The sequence below is a fragment of the Callithrix jacchus genome, chromosome 8, assembly GCF_049354715.1.
Source record: "Callithrix jacchus isolate 240 chromosome 8, calJac240_pri, whole genome shotgun sequence".
NCBI classification, from domain to species: Eukaryota; Metazoa; Chordata; class Mammalia; order Primates; family Cebidae; genus Callithrix; species Callithrix jacchus.
The window spans coordinates 36,509,953-36,534,283 of record NC_133509.1 but is presented as its reverse complement, the minus strand read 5'-3'; the positions used below and the strand labels follow the sequence as shown (position 1 = coordinate 36,534,283).

The 24,331-nt window shown below is 37.2% G+C and overlaps 1 protein-coding gene across 18 annotated transcripts in view; it reads left to right on the top strand.

Moving 5' to 3' along the window:
* CEP152 (centrosomal protein 152) overlaps positions 1 to 24,331 on the top strand; it is an 82,906-nt gene that overhangs the window by 15,650 nt on the left and 42,925 nt on the right. For 9 of the 18 annotated variants that reach the window (XM_078334212.1, XM_035259612.3, XM_078334209.1 and 6 more), the window contains 10 exons: positions 4,179 to 4,282; positions 4,500 to 4,569; positions 4,651 to 4,929; positions 6,033 to 6,201; positions 9,057 to 9,197; positions 11,524 to 11,663; positions 13,620 to 13,820; positions 18,525 to 18,672; positions 20,609 to 20,700; positions 21,502 to 21,665. In XM_078334212.1, the coding sequence (XP_078190338.1) occupies positions 4,179 to 4,282; positions 4,500 to 4,569; positions 4,651 to 4,929; positions 6,033 to 6,201; positions 9,057 to 9,197; positions 11,524 to 11,663; positions 13,620 to 13,820; positions 18,525 to 18,672; positions 20,609 to 20,700; positions 21,502 to 21,665 (1,508 nt within the window). The remainder of the gene's footprint in view (positions 1 to 4,178; positions 4,283 to 4,499; positions 4,570 to 4,650; positions 4,930 to 6,032; positions 6,202 to 9,056; positions 9,198 to 11,523; positions 11,664 to 13,619; positions 13,821 to 18,524; positions 18,673 to 20,608; positions 20,701 to 21,501; positions 21,666 to 24,331) is intronic. The other 9 variants (XM_035259614.3, XM_002807190.7, XM_078334211.1 and 6 more) reach the window with 2 other exon arrangements.

Here is a 24,331-nt window from a genome sequence, read left to right as displayed (position 1 = left end):
CACTAGCCAGATTGATTAAAAAGAAAAGAGAGAACAACGAAATAGATGCAATAAAAAATGATAAAGGGGAAATCACCACAGATTCCACAGAAATTCAAACCATCATCAGAGAATATTAGAAACAACTCTATGCACATAAACTAGTAAACCTGGAAGAAATGGATAAATTCCTGGACTCCTGTGTCCTCCCAAGCCTAAACCAGGAGGAAGCTGAAACTATGAATAGACCAATAACAAGGTCTGAAGTTGAGGCAGCAATTAAGAGCCTACCACACAAAAAAAGCCCAGGTCCAGACGGGTTCACAGCCGAATTCTACCAGACACACAAGGAGGAGCTGGTACCATTCCTTCTAAAACTATTTCAAACAATCCAAAAAGAGGGAATCCTTCCCAAATCATTTTATGAGACCAACATCATCCTGATACCAAAACCCGGCAGACACCCAACGAGAAAAGAAAACTTCAGGCCAATATCCATGATGAACATAGATGCAAAAATCTTCAATAAAATATTGGCAAGCCGATTGCAACAGCAAATCAAAAAACTTATTCATCATGATCAAGTACGATTCATCCCAGGGATGCAAGGCTGGTTCAACATACGCAAGTCTATCAACGTAATTCACCACATAAACAGAACCAAAAACAAAAACCACATGATTATCTCAATTGATGCAGAGAAGGCATTTGACAAAATTCAACAGCCCTTTATGCTAAAAACCCTCAATAAACTCGGTATCGATGGAACGTATCTCAAAGTAATAAAAGCTATTTACGACAAACCAACAGCCAATATCATACTGAATGGGCAAAAACTGGAAGCATTCCCTTTGAAATCTGGCACTACACAAGGATGCCCTCTCTCACCACTCCTATTCAATATAGTACTGGAAGTTCTAGCCAGAGCAATCAGGCAAGAAAAAGACATAAAGGGTATTCAAATAGGAAAGGAGGAAGCCAAATTGTCTCTATTTGCAGACGACATGATAGTATACCTAGAAGACCCCATTGCCTCAGCCCAAAAACTCCTGAAACTGATAAGCAACTTCAGCAAAGTCTCAGGATATAAAATCAATGTCCAAAAATCACAAGCATTCGTCTACACCAATAACAGACTTAAAGAAAGCCAAATCAAGAGCAAACTGCCATTCGCAATTGCTACAAAAAAAATAAAATACCTTGGAATACAACTCACAAGGAACGTAAGAGACCTCTTCAAGGAGAACTACAAACCACTGCTCAATGAAATCAGAGAGGACACAAACAGATGGAGAAACATTCCATGTTCATGGTTAGGAAGAATTAATATCGTGAAAATGGCTATACTGCCCAAAGTAATTTACAGAATCAACGCTATCCCCATCAAGCTACCATTGACTTTCTTCACAGAACTGGAAAAAACCACCATGAACTTCATATGGAACCAAAAGAGAGCCCGCATAGCCAAGTCAATTCTAAGCAAAAAGAACACAGCGGGGGGCATCACACTACCGGATTTCAAACTATATTACAACGCTACAGTAATCAAAACAGCAGGTACTGGTACCAAAACAGAGATATAGACCAATGGAACAAAACAGAGGTACCAGAGGCAACACAACATACATACAACTATACAATCTTTGATAAACCTGACAAAAACAAGCAATGGGGAAAGGATTCCATGTTTAACAAATGGTGTTGGGAAAACTGGCTAGCCATGTGCAGAAAGCAGAAACTGGACCCCTTCCTGACACCTTACACTAAAATTAACTCCAGATGGATTAAAGACTTAAACATAAGACCTGGCACCATAAAAACCCTAGAAGGAAATCTAGGCAAAACTATCCAGGACATAGGAGTAGGCAAGGACTTCATGAACAAAACACCAAAAGCATTGGCAACAAAAGCCAAAATAGACAAATGGGACCTAATGAAACTCCACAGCTTCTGCACAGCAAAAGAAACAGTCACTAGAGCGGATCGGCAACCAACAGAATGGGAAAAAATTTTCGCAGTCTACCCATCTGACAAAGGGCTGATATCCAGAATTTACAAAGAACTCAAACAGATTTACAAGAAAAAAACAAACAAGCCCATTCAAAAGTGGGCAAAGGATATGAACAGATACTTTATGAAAGAAGACATATATGAGGCCAACAATCATATGAAAAAATGCTCATCGTCACTGGTCATCAGAGAGATGCAAATCAAAACCACATTGAGGTACCATCTCACGCCAGTTAGAATGGCGATCATTAAAAAATCTGGACACAACAGATGCTGGAGAGGATGTGGAGAAAAAGGAACACTTTTACACTGTTGGTGGGAGTGTAAATTAGTTCAACCATTGTGGAAGACAGTGTGGCGATTCCTCAAGGCCTTAGAAATAGAAATTCCATTTGACCCAGCAATCCCATTACTGGGTATATATCCAAAAGACTATAAATCGTTCTACTATAAGGACACATGTACACGAATGTTCATTGCAGCACTGTTTACAATAGCAAAGACCTGGAATCAACCCAAATGCCCATTGATAATAGACTGCATTGGAAAAATGTGGCACATATACACCATGGAATATTATGCAGCAATCAGAAATGATGAGTTTGTGTCGTTTGTAGGGACATGGATGAATCTGGAGAACATCATTCTCAGCAAACTGACACAAGAACAGAAAATGAAACACCGCATATTCTCACTCATAGGTGGGTGATGAAAAATGAGAACACATGGACACAGAAAGGGGAGTACTAAACACTGGGGTCTATTGCGGGGAAAAGGGGAGGGCCAGTGGGAGGGGGAGGTGGGGAGGGATAGCCTGGGGAGAAATGCCAAATGTGGGTGAAGGGGAGAAGAAAAGCAAAGCACACTGCCATGTGTGTACCTACGCAACTGTCTTGCATGCTCTGCTCATGTACCCCAAAACCTATAATCCAATAAAAAATTAAAAAAAAAAAAAAAGAATTTGGGACATTCCTTTCAGACCTTTCTTAAAATATATTTGTTTAACTTTTACTATACATATTTTGTTTAAGAAATTTTTTTTTCATAATTCTTAACATAATCAGATATGTTTTATGGTCACATTCCATTTCTTTTGTATTAATGACAGGTAAAGTAGAAAAAAAGATAACCTGCTAGAAACCGGGGAGCATCTCATTTTTTTTTCCCTGAAAGGTTTTACAGAGTATTTAGGGTCTTTAAAATCCACTTGCATAATGTTATGGGTTTGATTTATGTACTTTGGAGGGAGGTAGTCAAGTTGTTAATTAAACTGATGCTTAGTTTCTTAAAGAGAAGTAATTAGAAACAGTTTCTCTAAAAAGTGTTTAGTAACATAATATTTAATCTTATAATTGTTACATAATTTAAGACATATATTGGGATTTTAGGGTAATATTATATTGGGTTTTGAAGAAAATTGCAGATAGTTATTGAAATGCAACAGACTAGTGGATTTATACATCTTTTTATCACATTTGAAATTTGAGTGAATGAATTTTGTCTATCTAGTTTATATAAGAAATCAAATATTTAATGTCAGATTTAGTGTTAGACTTTTGTGTGTGCTATCTATAGAAAACAGTCTTTCAACTCTTCTTTTACTCAGATGTTGTATAAGAGCAGAGTATTGTGTATCTTTTCATCTTTGGAATTAGATGGCTTTCTACTAATTAGTGACTCCCCAGCGGGTTTCTACATTATCAGAGCATTTAAGGGCTTCTAGGCCACCTGCTACTGCTGCCGTTCTCATCACCTGGCCAGAGTACATCTGGCTACTCACATTCCCTTTGGGATGTCTAATTGTCAATTTCCCAAGCTATGATTACTGGTAAAACAGGATTCTGAGACTTAGTCTGCCCTGTGATAACATAATACTTTGATTGTATCATTGTGACATGCTTTGTTTCCATCAAAAAAATTTTAAATTCTGCTCTATGTGTATTTAAATCTGAGACCTTTGTTTAAAAAAAAAAAGAAAAAAGCCTTCTGATGTAAATCCTAAAATTATGCATTCTCCTTTCCCCAAGTGAAATGATGAATATAATTTGTGTGGAACTTAAGAAATTAGTTAAGAGGGAATTACGAACTTCTTTGACTTCTACAGTCACTAACCACTCATTCCTAGGCAGCTTTGGTTTGGTGACTTGTTTTTCGGTTGGTATGATATTGATGCAGACCTTCTGACTCAGTTGCAGCAGTTACTCACAGACCTTCCCCATGACATGCTGGATGACGACCTCTCCTCTCCTGAGCTCCATGATTCGGACTACAGCGAGGATGGCACAGACAGAGAGTAAGCACCTGAAGTCACTTTCACTTGTATATTACAATTCTATAAGTCTTTTTCTTTTGATGTAGTTTAATATTGTACATGATTATAAAATTGTAAATAGATTATTAAAATTTGGGGTGAGGTTGGCGGGAAAGACATTAAAATCTTGGGGTTCTTTGTGTTATCGATGTACAAATAAATGATACACTTTAAATGGAAAGTATTCCTTTTTCTCAAGACCACATCATCCTGAGCAATTAGAGATGAACTGGAATGAGCAAGTGCTGCCCAAATCTCAACGTATAAATGTAAGTGTCTGGTGTGATGATGACACAGGTGAGGGTGGGAATGGATCTTCGTGCTTTTGTTTTACTCTCGTTATCTAATAGGACTATAATGAAATTCAGAATTTATATGCTGGAGAAAAATGTGGGAATGTCTGGGAAGAAAACAGAAATAAAACTGAAGACCGACATCCTGGGTACCACCCTGAAGAAGGTGGAGATGAAGGCGGAAGTGGTTATAGTCCTCCAAGTAAATGTGAACAGACTGATCTATATCACCTTCCTGAAAACTTTAGGCCGTATACCAATGGTCAGAAACAGGAATTTAACAACCAACCAACCAATATAATTAAATTTTCAGATCCTCAGTGGAACCATTTTCAGGTATTGTAAAAACTTAGGATATTTGTGTGTGTTTAGGAAATGTATGTAAGTGCAGTGGTAAGATGATTTAACCACACGAAATTTTGAGGGGGCACTTATTCAGGTTCATGGTGAATTAGTCATGGTATTTTCTGTTTACATTCTAATACAATCATGATCTTAAGTCAAAAGTTTAAAATAGAAGCTCTTTGGATACAGTTGTTTAAACATTGAAAGTTAAGTCTGTCAAAGAATAGCTATCCTCATTTACTGCTGCTTCTACCACTGCCCTGTGCTTCAGTGAGGAGCTCTGTTCAGGTCTCATTGTAGTTTTTAAAGCAGTAATTCTATGGAGGTGACATTTAATTTTCTCAATTTTTCTGCTCACCACTCATAACAAATTTTAAGTTAAACAATGTCAAAGCTGATATCTGTTTTGTTTGGCAATGAAACAGTAGACAGGATGAATTTTAAGGAAAAAACAAAAAGGCTTGTTTTTCCTGTGGGAGGGTTTGATGAAGTAAGACCTCAGGATATAGTTAGTTGCTTCTTAGAATTTCTTGATGACAGCAAATACCTCAACAGCTAGTCTGTGCCATGCATGACAGGATGGATTTTTGGGTGCTGTTAAGTGGTTATTTTCTCTTAATTCTCTCTCCATGGAATGTTATTCAGCCCATAAGGGTTATCGAATATTTATTAGATATGAGGCACTGTATTCCATGTTCATGTATTGAATGTGTGCATTTTTATGTTCCCAAGATGTTGGCATAATCTAAATCAGTTGTATTAAAATATTTGTATATAGTCTTACTGGAATTCTTGAGTTTTATTTATAAAATTGGCTTCATTGTGTGCTCAAAAGTAGAATTTAGGTGTCTATATGTATTGCAGACTTTCAATTAATAGTGTTAAATAACAATAAGTGCTACTTTTAAGCAGATATGTTTATATATGTGTGTCCGTATGTGTGTGCATGTGTGTGTATGTATGTATATATACATATAAAACTTTGTAACTAACAAAAGTAAGTTCTGTAACATAAAATTTAGGTGTCTAATTCAGATGATTTTGGAAGAAAAGGCCAAATCTTAATTGTCAGTTTCTTCTGTCATCTATAATAGCAATTTGGTTCACCACAGGGTCCCAGTTGTCAAGGTTTGGAACCGTATAATAAAGTGATATATAAGCCGTATCAGTCTTCTGCCCCAAACAATGGCTCACCAGCCCCAGAGATAACAGGAAGTGACACATTTGAAGGCCTGCAACAACAATTTTTAGGAGCTAATGAGAGTAGGTATCAAGTTTATATTTATTTTTTAATACCACATAATTGGGGAAATTTGAACAGTGAATATTTGAGCACATTCAAGCATTATTATATTTTGAGTATGACATAGAATTGTGCTTGATATTTCAAAGAGCCTTATTTTTAGAGATATATACTAAGAGTGTTTATGAAAAAACTGACATGAAGTCTCGAATTTACTTTAAAATAATATATTGTTGATGGGTAATGTTAGGTGGGAATATAGATGCGGCTGAACTGGCCATGAGTTCATAGTTGGTGAATCTGGGAAATGGGTTTGTGGAGATTCATCATACTGTTCTCTTTACTTTCTTGTATATTTGAAATTTTCCAGAATGAAAAGTTAAAAGACATTTTCCCAACTGCATATTTCAGTCATTCTAGCTTGTTAAGTCTTTTCTCCTCATTTGGATAGTAGTTAGTATCCTCGCCTATCATACAGGAGACTGGAGCTCATCTGAAATTTAAGAAAATTAAAAAAGACTTTTTATGAACTTCATATTTTTTTGACTGAAGCCTAATTTGGAAAATGAAACATAGTTTTCACCCTCAGATTTCTTACTATATGGAAGTGTAATTTAATACATCAGCGCTATCATCAACTTTTTTCTTTTGATTTTTGCAGTTTTTAGTGTAATAATTAGTCTACTCTGACGTAAATTACTTTATATTCAGAATTACTTGGATATCAGGTTCAGTCATGGGACATTTGCCACATTTTTTGTACAGTGTGTATATAAATATGAGAATGAAAAAAGTGCTATAGCTACTGGAGAATTTTGATATGAGGGGCTGGTATCAAAAAACAAAAATTCCAAAATGTAAACCTGTATAGTGACTTTACTGAATTACTCTTGTCATACTCTCTGGCATACTAAATAGCTTCTAATTATTGGGCATATTGAAGAGCCAGTATAATTCTAGAGCGTGGCAACAAGTTTTTTGTTTTATTTTTTGTTTCCCTTTAATTGGTAGGGAAAAAGTCATACTGGATATTTGGGCTTACCTGGGCTATACCAAAGAGAAAACTGGACTTTTGTGTTGTGATTCCATAGTGTTGTTCCATCGTACACTGGGATGGCAGGGTACTTATGGGGGAGGCCCGGAACTCCATTTTCCCCTGAAGGCATCAACAGCAAATATGAGGGTGGCTTCTTTTTGTTTCTAAGTTTTTTTGTGGAATGAGGAAGTGGACAGTGTATATAACTGGTTTTAGGTCACAGCAGTGACGTGACAGCTCCTTAGTGTTTACTCTTTCAGTTCCCTTGAAAAGTTATATTTATGTCTCCTGGTCTTCCTGCATATAGACACTTTCCTCACCTTTCTAAACAATCTGCACTTCTACAAGTTGAGTTCGGTATACATTTGTCTAAGGTTGACATTTGGAAGTTAAATAACTTAATGGTAGTGCCAATTTAGTGATGATAGTTTCTTAGCAACAGTAGTTTAAAAAAAGAGTTTGAAGACAGGTGGGGCTTAAAGACTATTTATTTCTGGGCTAGCTCTACTGTAAGACTTGTAGAAACTTTTCAGTCTTTAATTTTCTTTATTTAACCAGATCTCTGTTTTGAAAGAGGACTGAATTATTTAGTTAGCAAGTGGTTAAAACTTAGTAAATGCATTTATTTCTGATTGTAAGCTTACAGAAACATTGTTCTTATAGGAAGTGAAGAATATTTATGTAGTTGAAGCATTATCCTCCTACCAATTCTTTCTTCATTTTTGTCTCTGACTCTTTTTCAAGTGGTCCTCAAATGACTGATTGTTTATTGTTTCTGAAAGAAGACTTCAAAATTCTTTTTTTTTTTTTTTTTGAGACGTAGTCTTGCACTGTTGTCCAGGCTGGAGTGCAATGGTGTGATCTTGGCTCACTGCAACCTCTTCCTCCTGGGTTCAAATGATTCTCCTGCCTCAGCCTCCCAAGTAGCTGGTATTACAGGCACCTGCCACCACGCCTAGCTAATATTTATATTTTTAGTAGAGACAGGGTTTCACCATGTTGGCCAGGCTGGTCTTGAACTCCTGGCCTCGTGATCTGCCCACCTTGGCCTCCCAAATTGCTGGGATTACAGGCCTGAGCCACCATGCCCGGCCTTTTTTTTTTAAAATTATGGATTTGAGGAGTACATTTGCAGGTTTGTTACATGGGTATATTAAATAATGCTGGGGTTTGGCTTCTAGTAAACCCATCACCCAAGTAGTGAACATAGTATCCAAGGATAGTTTTTCAGTCCTTCCCCTCCCTCCCTTTCTTCCCAAAATTCTTGATTAATCTGTTCACTAGCTAATTAATTCAGCAGTTATATGCTAGCATAAATATAAATATAACATTTTCCCCAGTCCTGCCTAAAATAAAATATTTTGAGGCTGTCTAGAAATTTTCTGTAAAAATGATTTTATAGAAGTTGATGTACTTGTTTTGTTTTAAATTTTCTGAGAGAATATTACTTTATTTCATTGCAGTTGTTATATACTAATTTTTAATTGGCTAAAATGGTAGTTAGTGATTCAGGGTTATAACCTCAACCAATGACTTTCAAACTTTTTTGGCAGTGTCCCACTGCCAGAAACTATATTTTTTACATCGTGATGTGGTCTGCAACATACATCTCTATGAACAAGCATATATAAATGAAACAAAAGTTTCACAAAATAACACTGATTCTTACTATGTGATACAGTCTGATATAGTCTCTCTATTTTAATTCTAGTCACAATTCACTGAATTGATTTCATGATGCTCTAAAATGTTGTAGCCATAGTTTGAAAAACACTGCTTTAAATGACTAAATTTATATTTTGGTATGTTTTTATCTAATAAATTGCCTTTAATTCCCAGAATCTGCAGAAAATATGCAGATTATTCAACTTCAGGTTCTTAACAAAGCAAAAGAGAGACAACTGGAGAACTTGGTTGAAAAGTTAAATGAAAGTGAACGTCAAATTCGATATCTGAATCACCAGCTTCTGATAATAAAAGGTAAGGTGCTGGATGCTGTTATTTATGAGGTACACTGGAGCTAGATATCTTATTTCCAATAACCTCGTATTAAATACAAAGCTTAGAGAGTTAAAGCACTTGGTCAGAGGGTTCATAGCGAGTGACACATAGCAAAACAAAAGCTAGGATTTCTGAGTGTTTGCCTTGGATGACTTCTCTTTAGAATACTCTGTTTTGGATACCAGGTGTGGTGGCTCACGCCTGTAATCCTAGTACTTTGGGAGGCCAAGTGGGGCAGATCGCTTGAGGTCAGGAGTTTGAGACCAGCCTGGCCAACATGGTGAAATCCTGTCTCTACTAAAAATACAAAAATTAGCCAGGCATGGTGGCGGGAGCCTGTAATCCCAGCTACTCAGGAGACTGAGGCAGGAGAAGGAGCATTACCTGAACCGGGGAGGTGGAGGTGGAGGTGAGCCAAGAAAGCACCACTGCACTTCAGCCTGGGTGACAGAGCGAGACTCTGTCTCAAACAACAACAACAAAAACCACAAGGCATGTGTGTACCTATAATAAATCTGCACATTCTGCCAATGTACCTCAGAATTTAAAGTGTAATTTTTTTTTTTTTTAAAAAGGACACATTATTTTGGAGTCCTCATTTTTTCCTGTTTCTCTCTTAGGTTCTCGCTTAGGTTTTTAGAATCGTTGAACATTATTATTATTTTTGGGATGGAGTCTCGCTCTGTCACCCAGGCTGGAGTACAATGTCAGAACCTCAGCTCACTGCAACCTCTGCCTTCTGGGTTCAAGTGATTCCTCTGCCTTGGCCTCCCGAGTAGCTGGGATTACAGGCACCCACCACCGCACCCGGCTAATTTTTGTATTTTTAGTAGGGACTAGGGATTTCGCCATGTTGGCCAGGCTGGTCTTGAATTCTTGACCTCAGGTGATCCACCTGCCTTGGACTCCCAAAATGCTCTGCATTCAGGTGTGAGCCACAGCACCCAGCCTATTTATACTGATGGCATTCTGTCTTAAAAAAAGTTGTCGATTCCTTATGTCGTTTCTCTAGATGAAGTATTCCAATTTTCAGAGTGATTTGTACTTAGTTTTCACTGCAACGTTTTCTGGGGCTACAAATTACCATAAAGGTTTTAATCCAAATAAGAGTTAGTGATTGTGAAGTAGCATATCTGGGATAAACACATAAGAGTAAATACAGATTCCAATTTTAATTGCTTACTCCTGTGTTTTCTGTAGTTTTGGTCCACATTAAACTTTCATTTGCAGAATAATTTTGTGATTGAACTCTAGCTCATTTCAAATGTAATTGATGGTGAAAATGTCTCTTTCTGCAATGCTCGTAAAATTTATTTTGAGAGAAGAACTTGTGAGCTGTTATAGCAAAGTATGTGGGAAGAATTTAAGATTAGGTGAGTTTAACAGTTCAGTGCAATATGTGTGGGATAATTAGTCCTCAGATAACTTCTTTGATTAGCAGGAGTTTAAAAGGGATGCAATAATTTTTTTTTGTTTTTGTTGCCCATGCTGGAGTGCAATGGTGTGATCTTGGCACAGCAACCTCTACCTCCTGGGTTCAAGCGATTCTCCTGCCTCAGTCTTCCGAGTAGCTGGGACTACAGGCGTGTGCCGCCACACCCAGTTGATTTTTGTATTTTTAGTAGAGACGGGGTTTCGTCATGATGGCCAGGATGGTCTTGATCTCATGACCTCATGATCCGCCTGTCTCGGCCTCCCAAAGTGCTGGGATTACAGGTGTGAGCCACGGCCCCAACCCTAATAATATTTTTAAAGGAAATTTGTCTAAAAAAAATTGTTTTGGTGTCATTTAGGTGTTTTTTTTTTCCTTCAATTTTTAATTTTAAATTATTTATTTATTTGAGGCTGGGCAAGGTTGCCTTTAATCCCAGGAGTTTGGGAGGCCAAGGTGGGTGGATCACTTGAGGTCAGGAGTTCGAGATCAGCCTGGCCAACATAGTGAAACCCCATCTTTACTAAAAATACAAAAATTATCTGTGAGTGGTGGTAGGTGCCACAGATAAGGTGGTAGGTGGTGGTAGCTGGTGGGTAATCCCAGCTACTTCGGAGACTGAGGTTGTAGTGAGCCTAGATTGTGCCACTGCACTCCAGCCTGGGTGACAGAGCGAGACCCTCTCTCTAAATAAATAAATAAATAAATAAATATTTCTTTATTTGGTTTTCTCTAAATCAACTAAAGTTAATTTTTCTGAATTAAATTTAATTCAACCACGTTTATATATGATACAGATGTGATATCTGATAGTGATTGTGACATTGGGGTCCCTCTACAGTAACATTTATATAAATATTTTTAATACCATAGATGAAAAGGATGGTTTGACTCTCAGCCTTCGAGAATCACAGAAACTCTTTCAGGATGGAAAAGAAAGAGAGATACAGCTTGAAGCTCAAATAAAAGCACTGGAGACTCAAATACAAGCATTAAAAGTCAATGAAGAACAGGTACCTATTTTAACTTATGTACAGTAAAAAAGTTAAAAGTTCAGTTATTTAACAAAACTTTTTATAGGGCAGGACTAAATTTAGAAGAACTTTGAAGTTATTGACAAAGCATTAGAACTTAAATTTCCTGACTGAAATACTTTCCTCCAGAACTGGTATCCTGAGAAGCTTTTATTTTATTTTTTAATTCTGCAGCTTCTTAACCATTTGGAGAACTGTTCTTTAGACTTGAGTTTAAAGTGGTGACACATTCACATTCTTTGATTAATGAGATAGCCATTTGATTTTTGGAAATAGTCACAAGTCATTGGTAGCTAAGCCTGGTGGTGGTTGATTCATTTTTTCCAGGGGGCATGGTTAAAAGTGAAAGTGACTGAAATAATGAGCTTGGTTTTGGGTGAGACTTGTAGCTAAGTCTGAGGATGGTTTAATGAAAGCGATTAAACAGTGTTGTTTTACGTCTGGCTCCTGCTCGTCGTTCAGGTCCTTTTCAGAGGACTTCCCATTCACTTTATATGTGAGGCAGCCCATAGCTTCATCCTCCAACTCATCTTCATCATGCCATGTCCTATTACTCTATTCTATAACTATCTGAAATGATCTCATTTGTTTACTTGTTATTTACAGTTCCTTCCCACTAGAAAGTAGTAAGAGCATAGACCTTTTCTGTGTGTGGTCATTATGTCCTTAGTGTTTAGAACCCTGCTTGGCACAAATTATCCGTGTTATTTAATGGATGGATCTCTTAGCAATGAAAGCATTAATGGAATAAATCGGCAGTCTCTGGGATAGGATGAAGAATATTTCTCTTTTGAAATTTTCATTATTGTATGTAATGTAGATTACTTTTAACTTTTTGAAAACTGATAGTTACTAGATTAAAAAGTTAAATTGCTTTTATGTAGTAAATGGTTATAACTTTGTCATCTTTTTATGTTAGCAATTACTTTATCAAATAATAGTGTAGCATAAAAAAAGCAGCAGAATCATCAAGTGTATTAGTTTCCTATTGCTGCTGTAACAGATGACTACAAATTTAGTGGTTTGAACCAACACAAATCTATCTCACAGTTCTGGAGGTCAGCAGTCTGATATGGGTCTCAGTAGGCGAAAATCAGGGTGTCAGCAAAGCTGCATTGCTTTCTGGAAGCTTTAGGGGAGAATTCATTTTCTCACTATTTCCAACTTCTAGAGGCTGCCTGTGTTCCTTGGTTTGTGGCCCATTTCTGTCTTCAAAGACAGCAATGGCTGGTTGAATCTCTCTTGTTCTGACTTTTCTGCCTTAGTTTTCCTCATTTACAGACCCTGTGGTTACATTGGGCCCACCTGGATGATCTAGGATATTCACCTTATTTTAAGGCAATCTAATTAGCAATATTAATTCCATGTACAATCTTAATATTCCCTTCCCATGTAATATAACTTATTCACAGGTTTGGGGGATTAAGACATAGGCATTTCAGGGGGCTATGATCTTGCCTACAATAACAGCTGTGCAGTTATAGTTTTGAAAACTGTTTTTAGTAAGTGACCATTGGCAGTTTTCATCAGTCTTTGAAGCAGCAGTTGTCATTCTTCTATGACCTAACAATTTGGGTTACCCCATACTTGGGTCATAGAGCAATGCAAACAGCACTGAGGCCATCACAGCAGCAGCAGATTCCTTGCCTTAAAGTCACATCCATCATGCTGCGCAAAATCCTCTTTCACTCCCCAAAGGTAACTATCAAATGAATTTTTCTCAGAGAACACTGTTTCCAACAACTATGGGCCTGGAGGGTCCCAGCTAGGGACATTTTAAGGAGCTTGAGCCATGATGAGTGGAGACCCCTTCTTCTTTACTCTCATTAAAACATTCTTGAGTTTTAGTTTATAGTAAAAGAAGTTTATAGACAGCACAGAGTTAAAATACTCTGCAGATATTTTAAACATGGATATCTTGTGTGTATTTACTAGATGATCAAGAAGTCCAGAACAACTGAAATGGCTCTGGAAAGTGTGAAGCAGCAGCTGGTGGACCTGCATCATTCTGAATCACTTCAGCGAGCTAGAGAACAGCATGAGAGCATTGTCATGGGCCTCACAAAGAAGTACGAAGAGCAAGTATTGTCCTTACAAAAGAATTTGGATGCCACAGTTGCTGCACTTAAAGAGCAGGTTGGGATGATCTCAAATGAGCAATTGTTATCAGCAAGTAAAGCTGGTTATGTTTTGTAGCTGATATTTTATGGTTCATCTTATAGAATTCTTGCATGTATGTAGTAAATGTTAGATTGTATGTGACGTGAGTGAAACTTAAAAGCCAGTGAAATTTTAATCTGAGAATACATCCTAAAGGTACACTTTTGGAAACTCTGCTTCTTATATGATTATTAGTACTTTCTCAGTTTTCACATTACTTGTTTTTTATTTGTAGAGTTATTTGTGCATATTGTTTACATGGTCCTAGAATAAATCCAGATCAAAACAAATGAGCGTGCCAGAGGCTGGCTGGAACCTGAGAGGTTTTCTTGGGCGCTTAACCAGCAGAAAGCCTTACTTGGGTCTCCCAGCAGTTGGTAATTCACCTATTGATACAATCTGTTGAGCAATGATACTTGGGAGAAGAGTTAATTTTGAGGACAGTATAATTTATAAAATAAAGAAGACAGTCTGATCTAGACTTAATGAGATTTGAAGCATGGGCATATTGCACAGTGAATTTTTATTATTTTTGCTTAAGAGGGAATAAAATATTGTTAGCTAAATATGAGCCAGGGGGTGAGTTTGCTTGTGCCTCATAACTCTAGGTAATCACTTAAGTGAATAAAATTTCAGAAAGCATTTTTCTTAACATAATTTCAAAATTGATTTAACCTAAGGGAAGAAGAGAAGAAAAATCAGATGTGAGGGTACAGAAAATTTCACCACACTTAAAATTCATGCTGATTTGGGTTATTTCTGACCTATATCGATGCCTCTGAATTTTTCCATGCTTTCAGGTAGAACTATTAAGGTTGCATTACTGGCAATAATTATTTGTATATCATTTTCTTTTTTACATGTATTTATATGTGTTTTTATTAGATCTATTTCACTATGTATTTTATATAGAAAAAACATTGTAAATTTGATCAGTATGGAGGATATATAGGAGTAGGAAAAGATGAAGGCCAGGTACAGTGGCTCATGCCTGTAATCCCAGCACTTTGGGAGACTGAGGCAGGTGGATCACTTGAGCCCAGGAATTCGAGACTAGCCTGGGAAAAATAGTGAAACCTTGTCTCTACAAAAAAATAAAAAATTAACTAGGTGTGGTAGCGTGCATCTCTAGTCCCAGCTACTTGGGAGGCTGAGGTGGGAGGATTGCTTGAGCCCAGAAGGTTGAGGCTGCAGTGAGCCATGACTGCACCACTGCACTCCAGCCTTGGTAATGGAGTGAGACTCTGTTTAAAACAAAAACAAAGTTGAAGTCTATACCAGATTATTGAAAAGTCTACTTTATAGAATATTTAGACAAATAGAATTTTAGATAAGTTTCATAAGTTTTTATTTCATTTTTAAGTTAATTTTGGTAAAACATAGGGTAGCATTAACGTTATTAATGTCCAAGCATTAGTTGGACTTGGACAGTAGCCCTTCTTGGAGGACTAAAGAGTGGATCCTGGGGGCTTTTCCATACTGGGTTGGAGGTCTCCATTCTCTGTTGACTTAAACACAGTTTCATTAGGGATGGGTTGGAAGGAAGTTGTAGTGTGTTCTATCCCTGTGCCCACTGCATTCTCTGTTGTCCACTCCCGCACCCCCTTCAATAGAAGACCTCTAAGACTAAAGTCAGAACAAATTCTTGATTCTTTGCTGGGTGGGCTTCAGACTCCTGAACCCATAAATTGAAGGTGCTAAGATCTTTTCCCACTGTTGCATTCTTTGCCTATTTTTACTTTGTTTCGTTATTTAAACAGAGCATGGCTGATGTTAGGCTCAGCATATAATTGCGTAGCTGCTTTGCAAAGTGGTATTCGAAAGTGCCTAATAGAAGCCCAGACCTCAGCATCATGCCACATATCCATGTTACACACCTGCACACATATCCTCTGAATCTACAAAACAAAATATATTTTGTTTTTAAACTGGTATATTTTGAGATTAAAGCTAGTATATTTTGAGAAATATATGGATTGTAAAATTATTAGTGTTTTTCTTAAGATACCAGCTTTTCTGAGTAGAAAAGATTATATGCATTCACAACATATTATAACAGTTCTTTTTATGGGGTTGATTTTCCCTTGAGTTTTTTTAGTGAGATAGAAAAGATGAAAGAAACGGGCTTCTTGGAGCTCACAGTGTTCCTCCAATGTCATAATTTTCTCCTAGTAAACTATCTCCTGGACTCTCTCCAGCAAACTGACTTTTACCTCTTCCCAGTTATAGAATTATCATGTTAAGATCTCTGATGATCTCGTTGCTGGTATATTACTTTTCTTCATTCCATCTCCTTGAAATCTTCAGCTTTCAGTGAAGTCACAGACTTTGTTTTCTATGTCATCACCTTCTACCTTTTCTTTAATGTTCTATTTAAAGGCTCTACTTGGAACACTTTCTGTTGGCTTAGAGACTCCCACAGACTTTGTGTGTGGTCTAGTCCTCATTTTCCTGTGCACTACAACCTAGTTCAGTTCTTTTTCCTCCCACAGATTCAGCTGTCATCTCTATCATCTCTCTCTCTCTCTCTCTCTTCTTTTTTTTTTTTTGAGTTGCAGTCTTGCTCTGTTGCCTAGGCTGCAGTTCAGTTGTCATATCTTTATCATTTCACTTGTCTCAGTCTTGGAAAATGTCTGCCCATGTCAGTCTTGAACTACTCAAGCTAATCATGGCAAAGATTGAGCTACTCATCTTGTTTTGATTTTGGTATTAAAACTTTATAGTTTTATGAGTATAATCTGTTTTCCTGAAGTTGTCAACAGGATACACCATGGTTTAATTGATTGTTACATATAATCAAATTATTGGCAGACTCTGCCTTTTCTTTACAATTTTTTGTTTAGACCGAGTCTCACTGTGCCGCCCAGGCTGGAGTGCAGTGACCCAATCTCAGTTCACTGCAACCTCCGCCTCCTGGGTTCAAGCAATTCTCCTGCCTCAGCCTCCTGAGTAGCTGGGATTACAGGTGCATGCCACCACGCTCCACTAGTTTTTGTATTTTTAGTAGAGACGGGGTTTTACCATGTTGACCAGGCTGCTCTCAGACTCTTGCCCTCAGGTGATCCTCCCGCCTCAGCCCCTCAAAGTGCTGGGATTACACAGGCATGAACCACCATGCTTGGCGTACAATTTTTTAAAATATATGTCCACCTTTTCTTTAACTTTGTTTGCTAGTTCCTAGTCCCTTGTAAACACAATTGTGACCATCCCAGGATAAAATATTAGCTGTCTCTCCACCCCTTCTTGCTGTCATTACTGTCATGCTGTCATTAATATGAGCTCATTCATTGTGTTTGCCACGTTACTTTGGCACTTTAGAACCAGGTTTCTCAAGCTGGCCTGGAATTAGCAGCAGTGTGCCAGGAAGTTTGCTGTGCTGAATAAACATGGACCAGTTTCCAGAAGCTTCATTTTGCTCAAAAATTTAGTAGAAAAAATTTAAAGCAAACACAGCTTCATTATGAAATAGAATACAAAATTCACATGAATTTTTAAGTTAAAATAGGAGACTTCAGAATCTTTTTGCTTCAAGGAACTTCTGTGTTAGTGCCCTTATGGGATGTACCTTGTGTTCGTATCCTGAAGGTATTATTGGGCTTTAGGTTATACTACAGATCAGGCAGCAGAAGTCTAAGGGCTTTTCTTTACTTCAAAGCACTTTCTCAGTGTTCTGCTTATTTCTTATTTTCTTTATGTTTTCTTGGGTAATTTCAATTATTTAACTTAATTTACTCCCCTGCCTCTCCCATCCTCTGCCATCTGCCCGGAATTCAGCCTGTGTAGCCTTTTTTAAAGAGAGGTGATGATTTTGACGGTGTATTTGTTCTACCTGGACTTAGGACTCCCGTGGTTCATTACACCCAAACACATTTTCTTTTGTTAGAAACTTGAGTATATTGCATATACACTCTATATTTTGTGTAATCATATATAGTTATGCATATACACATACACATTTACCCTATCTTTGTCGTTTATTTTTCAAGTGTTTATTGTAGCACTTGATGTGTCTAAGGCACTGCAGAAGTACCTTCAAGGGGGCTATTAAGAGAAATAAGACATGTCAAAGGTAGAGAAAGATAAGAGAGGAACAGATCAAGTTTAAAAGAAGTTCAGAAGAGGGAAAGATTATTTTTGGCTGCTCTTAATGGAATGAACTTTTGGCTGCTTAGAATACAGTGAGTTTTCATGTGGTTTTCTATATCCTTACTGTTTTGGGATACAAATTGCAAGATTCAAAGCAGTCTAGCTACATATATACATATATATGTGTATATATATGTATATATGTATGTATGTGTATACATATAAATATATACACACACACTTTTACTGATAGTATAAAATACATATAGGAATGTAATACATTTTCTTTGGCTTGAATAAAATCTAATTTTTGAATAACATTGTCTTGTGAATATAGAATCGAAGGAGACTTTAGAAAGCATCTAATTCAACCTGTGTTAGCATAATTACAAAAGAAGAAACAGACTGGAGAGTTGAAGCCTCACCCAAGCTCTCAACTCCGAGTTCTGTGCACTTAACCTTGTAGCAGAGGTGATGCTGCCATGTGATGCTCTTGTATTTGACATAAAATCCAATTGGGTATCATAATTTTTAGTTTAATCTTTATTAAAATCCTTCAAGAAAATGACTTGCTGAACTTTTTTTTCAATTTAGGAAGACATTTGCTCTCATTTGAAAGATCATGTGAAACAACTGGAAAGGAATCAAGAAGCAATCAAGTTAGAAAAGACTGAGATAATTAACAGGTTGACAAGAAGTCTAGAGGAGAGTCAAAAGCAATGTGCCCATTTGTTGCAGTCCGGTAGGTGTCTGGCGGGTCCACTGTCTCCCCACAGAAAGAATATAGTGGGATCCATGAATTGTAAAAATCCAGAAGGGACAGAAAACACAATCAGTGATACGTTTCTTAAAAAGATTGTGTGTGTGTGTGTGTGTGTGTGTGTAAAGGTTTAGTTTGTTTTTGTTTTTTTTTTGAGACAATCTCACTGTCTCCAGGCTGGAGTGCAGTGGTGCAATCTTGGCTCACTAAAACCTCTGCCTCTGGGTTCAAGCCATTCTCCTGCCTCAGCCTCCTGAGTAGCTGGGATTACAGGCATGCACCACCGCGTCCAGCTAATCTTTGAAATTTTAGTAGATATGGGGTTTCACCATGTTGGCTGGGATGGTCTTGGTCTCTTGGCCTTGCTATCCGCCTGCCTCGGCTTCCCAAAGTGCTAGGATGACAGGCGTGAGCCACTGCGCCCGGCCAGTTTATTTTTATTAAATAATTTGGAAGCGGGAGACCAGTAGAAAGTACCAAATAAAAATAACCATAATTCTACTGAGATAATTATTGTTAGTGTTTGAATGTATTTCCTTCAAATGATATGTACACACATAGACAATTTCCTGCTTCTTTATTGCATTTCTGAAAACATACTAAAGCTGAACATGCAAAAATTGAACAATGAAATACATTATAAGGTAATTTCTATCCCTGAAAACTAAAAATGACTGTAAAATCCCATTATATTTTGCTTTTTAAGGCCCAATATTTGATCATGTAATTCTATCCTTTGTATAACTTCTTTCACGTTGTTCCCCTCATAGTGGAATAGTGACTTACCTAGTTGGTTGAGGCCAGAGAGTTACATTTTTGTTGTCATGCTTAAGGTTTCTGATATGGTATCCATGGTACTAAGTTTGAGACATATGCTTCCTATCATTTTAGTTTTAGCAGTTGTTTTATTTCTTATTAATTTTTATAAAATGATATTAGAGCAAAGAGCAATAAAATGATCACATTTGTACAAACACTGCTATATAGACAAAACTTCCCTGTTTACTGGTGAGTAGCTCACATCGTGAAAATAGGTCAACAGTTATTTGTTAACTGGTATATGAAAGTCACACTTTGGGATATGAAAGGTAATTTAGACTGGTGGTACGATACGTGAAAGCGTGGGTTATTTAAAAGTTGAAAGTACTAAAGTCAAAGACTGCCTAAATATATGTGTATATACGTCTTGGTAGGGAGCAAAATTTGGATTATGCTTTATTAAGGGCCCCTCCCTGTTTAGTTTTATAGCCTTTGTTTTCACTTGGCATTACTTGGTGAGCCTTTTTCCTGGCCATTAAATGCTTTGAAAATATTATTTTCTTTATGCTATCATTGCTTCACTTAATCATTTCCCAGATGGTCATTTTCTTTTGAAACCTAATAACGTCCCTTTTAAAATGGGAATAGTGCCCCCACCACCTTGCCCAGTACATTTAAAATATTAGGTTTCTAAAGTTTCAGAATTATAACCTATTATACTTCATTTACATGTGGAGGTGGAGATGCTGGATAGAAAAGCATTTAGAAAGAAGTTAAAGGCAGCACGATAGAGTTTTCTTATTGCAGGGTAGAAATGGGTTCCAAAGAATTTTTTTTCTTTGGCTTTCCATGAGTTGGAGTGTTATGCTCCTATTAAAGGACTTCCGGAATGTTAAGGTCTGTAGATGTGGCTGATTTGATTCATAAAAAGGTCAAGGTAGCCCATGCCTTGAACTGCCCAAGGTCATAGGGGATGCCATAGTAAATCTTGGAGATGTCTGGCTCAGACTTATGCCTTCTGGGTCTCACAGGTTCTGTGTGTGTTTCTAAAGAGACAGCGGTAATGAAGCAGAGCCTCAGAGGATTCAAGTCTTCTGTAGATCTTAAGTACTTTGTCCCCTTAGTTTTTCAGTGTATCCTATGGTTCTTTCCTGTACAGGGTCAGTACAAGAGGCGGCTCAGCTACAATTCCAGCTGCAGCAAGCACAGAAGGCACATGCTATGAGTGAAAACATGAACAAGGCTTTACAAGTGAGTGTTGCCACTTGGAAGAGATTCAATGGGTGTCTGAATTAGGCAGTAGTTATATCACCTTTCGAATCCTGAGTTTCTCTGTATAATAGAGGTGGTTGGACCACCTTCAAACCAGCCGATGGGAATTGTTCACCATCTCCTTCACACGGCTGGCAAGTCAAGCATAGGTCTGTTTAATTGCAGAGCCAAGGCTGTGCCCTTCCTGCCAGTCTGCCTGCCACCTCCTTCAAGTGGCATGTCTTTTCATCTTTGGGTGTATCCCAGAGATCAGTTCATTTATGGGGGTGGGGAAAGTTGAATTTGCTGCAATTCTTTCATATCCTCCTCCAGTACTCTTACATTTTCCACTGGAGGGGGAGGAAAATATGGGAGAAGAGTTCCACTATTACCTCCACCAAAAGAGGTATTTTGCCTTTTCACCACTGGCAGGCTAAACTACAACACATTCTTGGCAAATCAGCATGCTTTGTCCTGTACTCTAGTAAGCCAGAAAATGCCGTGCCGCCGTCAGCATTTCAGCCCAAGAAACATACCACTTTCCATGGAGGACAAAATCTAAGAGACAGAGGTGTGTGAGGAAATGCTTATGTTTGTTTTTTCATTCATTTATTCATTCAGGTTTTACCTGAAAACCTGCTATGTGCTGGCCTTTATAAAGTATAATGTACACTGCTAATATATTTGAAGAAGTTTTTTTGCCTTCTATGGATCATTAAAACAAAATTTGAAGTATAGATAGAATGACTGATTTTTTCATATAGGAAGATAATGAAAATTTTTAATAATTTTGTATTGTAGGAAGAATTAACAGAACTAAAAGATGAAATTTCTCTCTATGAGTCTGCTGCAAAACTAGGAATACATCCAAGTGACTCAGAAGGAGTATTAAATATAGAACTCACTGAATCATATGTGAATTTGGGTATTAAAAAGGCCAACTGGAAAAAATCCAAAGTTAAAAGGTATGGAAAGAATATTTTAATTTACTGTAAAAGAACCAACATTAATAATACTGATGATGCATGGTATCTGTTTTAAGGTGAGGTCATATTATTTTTATATGTTAATGCTGTATACTGAATGCAGATACCTTGCATTTATCAATGGTATATGAAAACTAAACATGAATGTTTTCTAAGACCCTTACTATGACCTTATTTTAAAGTAGAGATTCTGTCTTTTATACTACTGCTTAATACAGATATTTTAGCAATCTCATAGAAGGAAGTTTTTTATCCCTCCTGCCAGGGACTGATTGGGAAGGGAGTAGTAGTGGTGGCAGAAGGAGAATTAAACACTGAAAGAACTTTAGAAGCGCTTGCTAAGTGGAAGGTGCTATCTAAGGCTCAGGGAGTAGAGTACAGAAGATAAGATAGGAACTGTCCTTCCCACAGCGAGCTTACATGTTTTCTGGTCAGGGAGAAGTAAGTGCTATGCAATCAATGTTATGTTTGATGTATAGAAGTGGGATTTATATATTTCCTTTGCTGGTTTTGGATAGGAAAGAGACATAATGGTGTTTGGAAGACATTGTATTTAGGCTAAGGAAAGATTTTTGGATGCGTTTGGCCTTTACCACCACCATTTTGATTATAGTTTAAGACTGAGTTTGCCATCATTATCAAATTAGAGCTTCCTGAGAGTGTTTAATACATGTTGTATTTCAGGTATTACACAACTAAATACAAATATATAAATGTCCTGAAAAGTTTGCTCTACAATGAGTTTTAGTAGTTATGTATTTTGAGACTGTGATCCCATTTTAAGAACAGTAAGATGAGATTCAGTAAATTGGATTATTAAGTGATGAGGTGATACTGTGAAAGAAGATATTACTTTAGTTTACTGAGGCTCCATTTTTCTGGAGGTCTATCTTCAGGGACTCTCACCCTGCAAATCACAGTCTACTATCTAGATCTAGGGAAGGAAAGAAGAAAATATCAGAACTAGATTATATGATGTATTTAGTAGGGGCCACCTTCAAGTTCTTATCCCAGGACCATATTGACTTAGATTTATTTGTATCCCATGAATTGTCTGATTTCCTAATTGACCGCAGAGGGCTAGGGCAAGGGTTGGGAAAGACACCATCCGTGCTTCAGCAAGGCAGTTCAGCCTTAGCAAGGAGAGAACTATGGAAACCTACCGGGCTGGAGTTGCTGAGCATCACAGCAAATAGCTTTACACATTTCCATATGTTTGAGCCACATTAGAATGTCCACAGTTATGATCCCAAAAATGATCCCAAGTTGTCAGACAAAGGCTTCTACTTTGGTTAGAAAATAAAGCAAAACAGGAAGGAAGTGCATTATATCTTTTTCAGACATATAAAATGTTAAAGTTAGTATAGTCATCTAGAAAATTCACTGCTGTGAATGCCTCATTCCCTGCTATTGCCAGATCAATTCTAAGGGGTTAGTGGAAAGAGCATGGGCTTTAGATCCAAACTGTTTTGAATAATTTGCCATTTTATTACTAGCTTTATGAGCTTGGACAAATTTCTTAGCTTTTCTGAGCCTGTTTTCTTACCAGGCTTAGTATCCCATGGTGGTTAAACTGAGGATTCAAATAATGAATATAAAGGGCCTCATGTAACATGTTCTAACATATATTAGGCAGCTGAAAAATGATAGCTGTTACTACTATTATTCACTAGATGGTTGATTAAAATATATCATTGATCAGATTTTGTAAGTCATATTAATTTTATATTAATTCAACACATACTTTGTAAAATGCTCTTGATCCTCAACCTTGTCAAAAACATCAAATCCAATATTATCTTGTGAGAGGTGGAAAAACCAGAGTGAACTCCTTTACTCATTAAGGCAGACAATTAGTAGCAGAAGCAGTATTTGAGCCCAAGTACTGCTCTCCTGAGAAACGGTGAGTTGTCTGTTCGTATTTACATGTCAGTCAAACCATTTTGCCTTAAACTTCATTCTTCATGTCTTTTAGTTTTGAGGATTAAAGATGTAGTTCATGCCAAAAAATATTTTTCTCTAATTTGTTACTAGTTTTAGTTTGTGTTATAATTGGTCTGAAAATTGGATAAGTAATACATTATGTATATTTATCTTTTCAAATAGTTACTTCTTCACGATGTATATATTAAAATATATTCTGCTACATTTGCACTTTGTATTAGTGCTCTTAGCCAAAATCCTGTACTCATCTTAAAGCACATTTCTATAGATAATAAACCTGAGACAACACATCATTATTATAGTGAAAGGAATGAAGGACGCATTCAGTGGGAAAGTGAAGAATAAAGCATAGTGTGATTGGTCTTTGCGCTCGGCAAAAAGACATCCAATGAAGCACAAGATAAGCAAAGAAAAATTTTGCTTGTAGTCATCCCACCCACCAGCAGTTTAATAGCTGATATTTTGGTTTCCTGGAAAACTAAAAGCAGTTATACTCAGATCAAATTTAAAGGAGATAAAGGAGAAACGAGATTTCCTCTGGTCTACTGTGTTTCCTAGAATAAAAGGAAGCAATCATTTTCCTGTGCTGGGAATTTTAGTTCTTTGTTGACTTGAGCTGCTTTCAAATCATCGACCTAAATATTGGCAGCTACAAGCTTTTATTACCAACTACCTCCTCCCTCAAGCTACCGCCTAGTAAA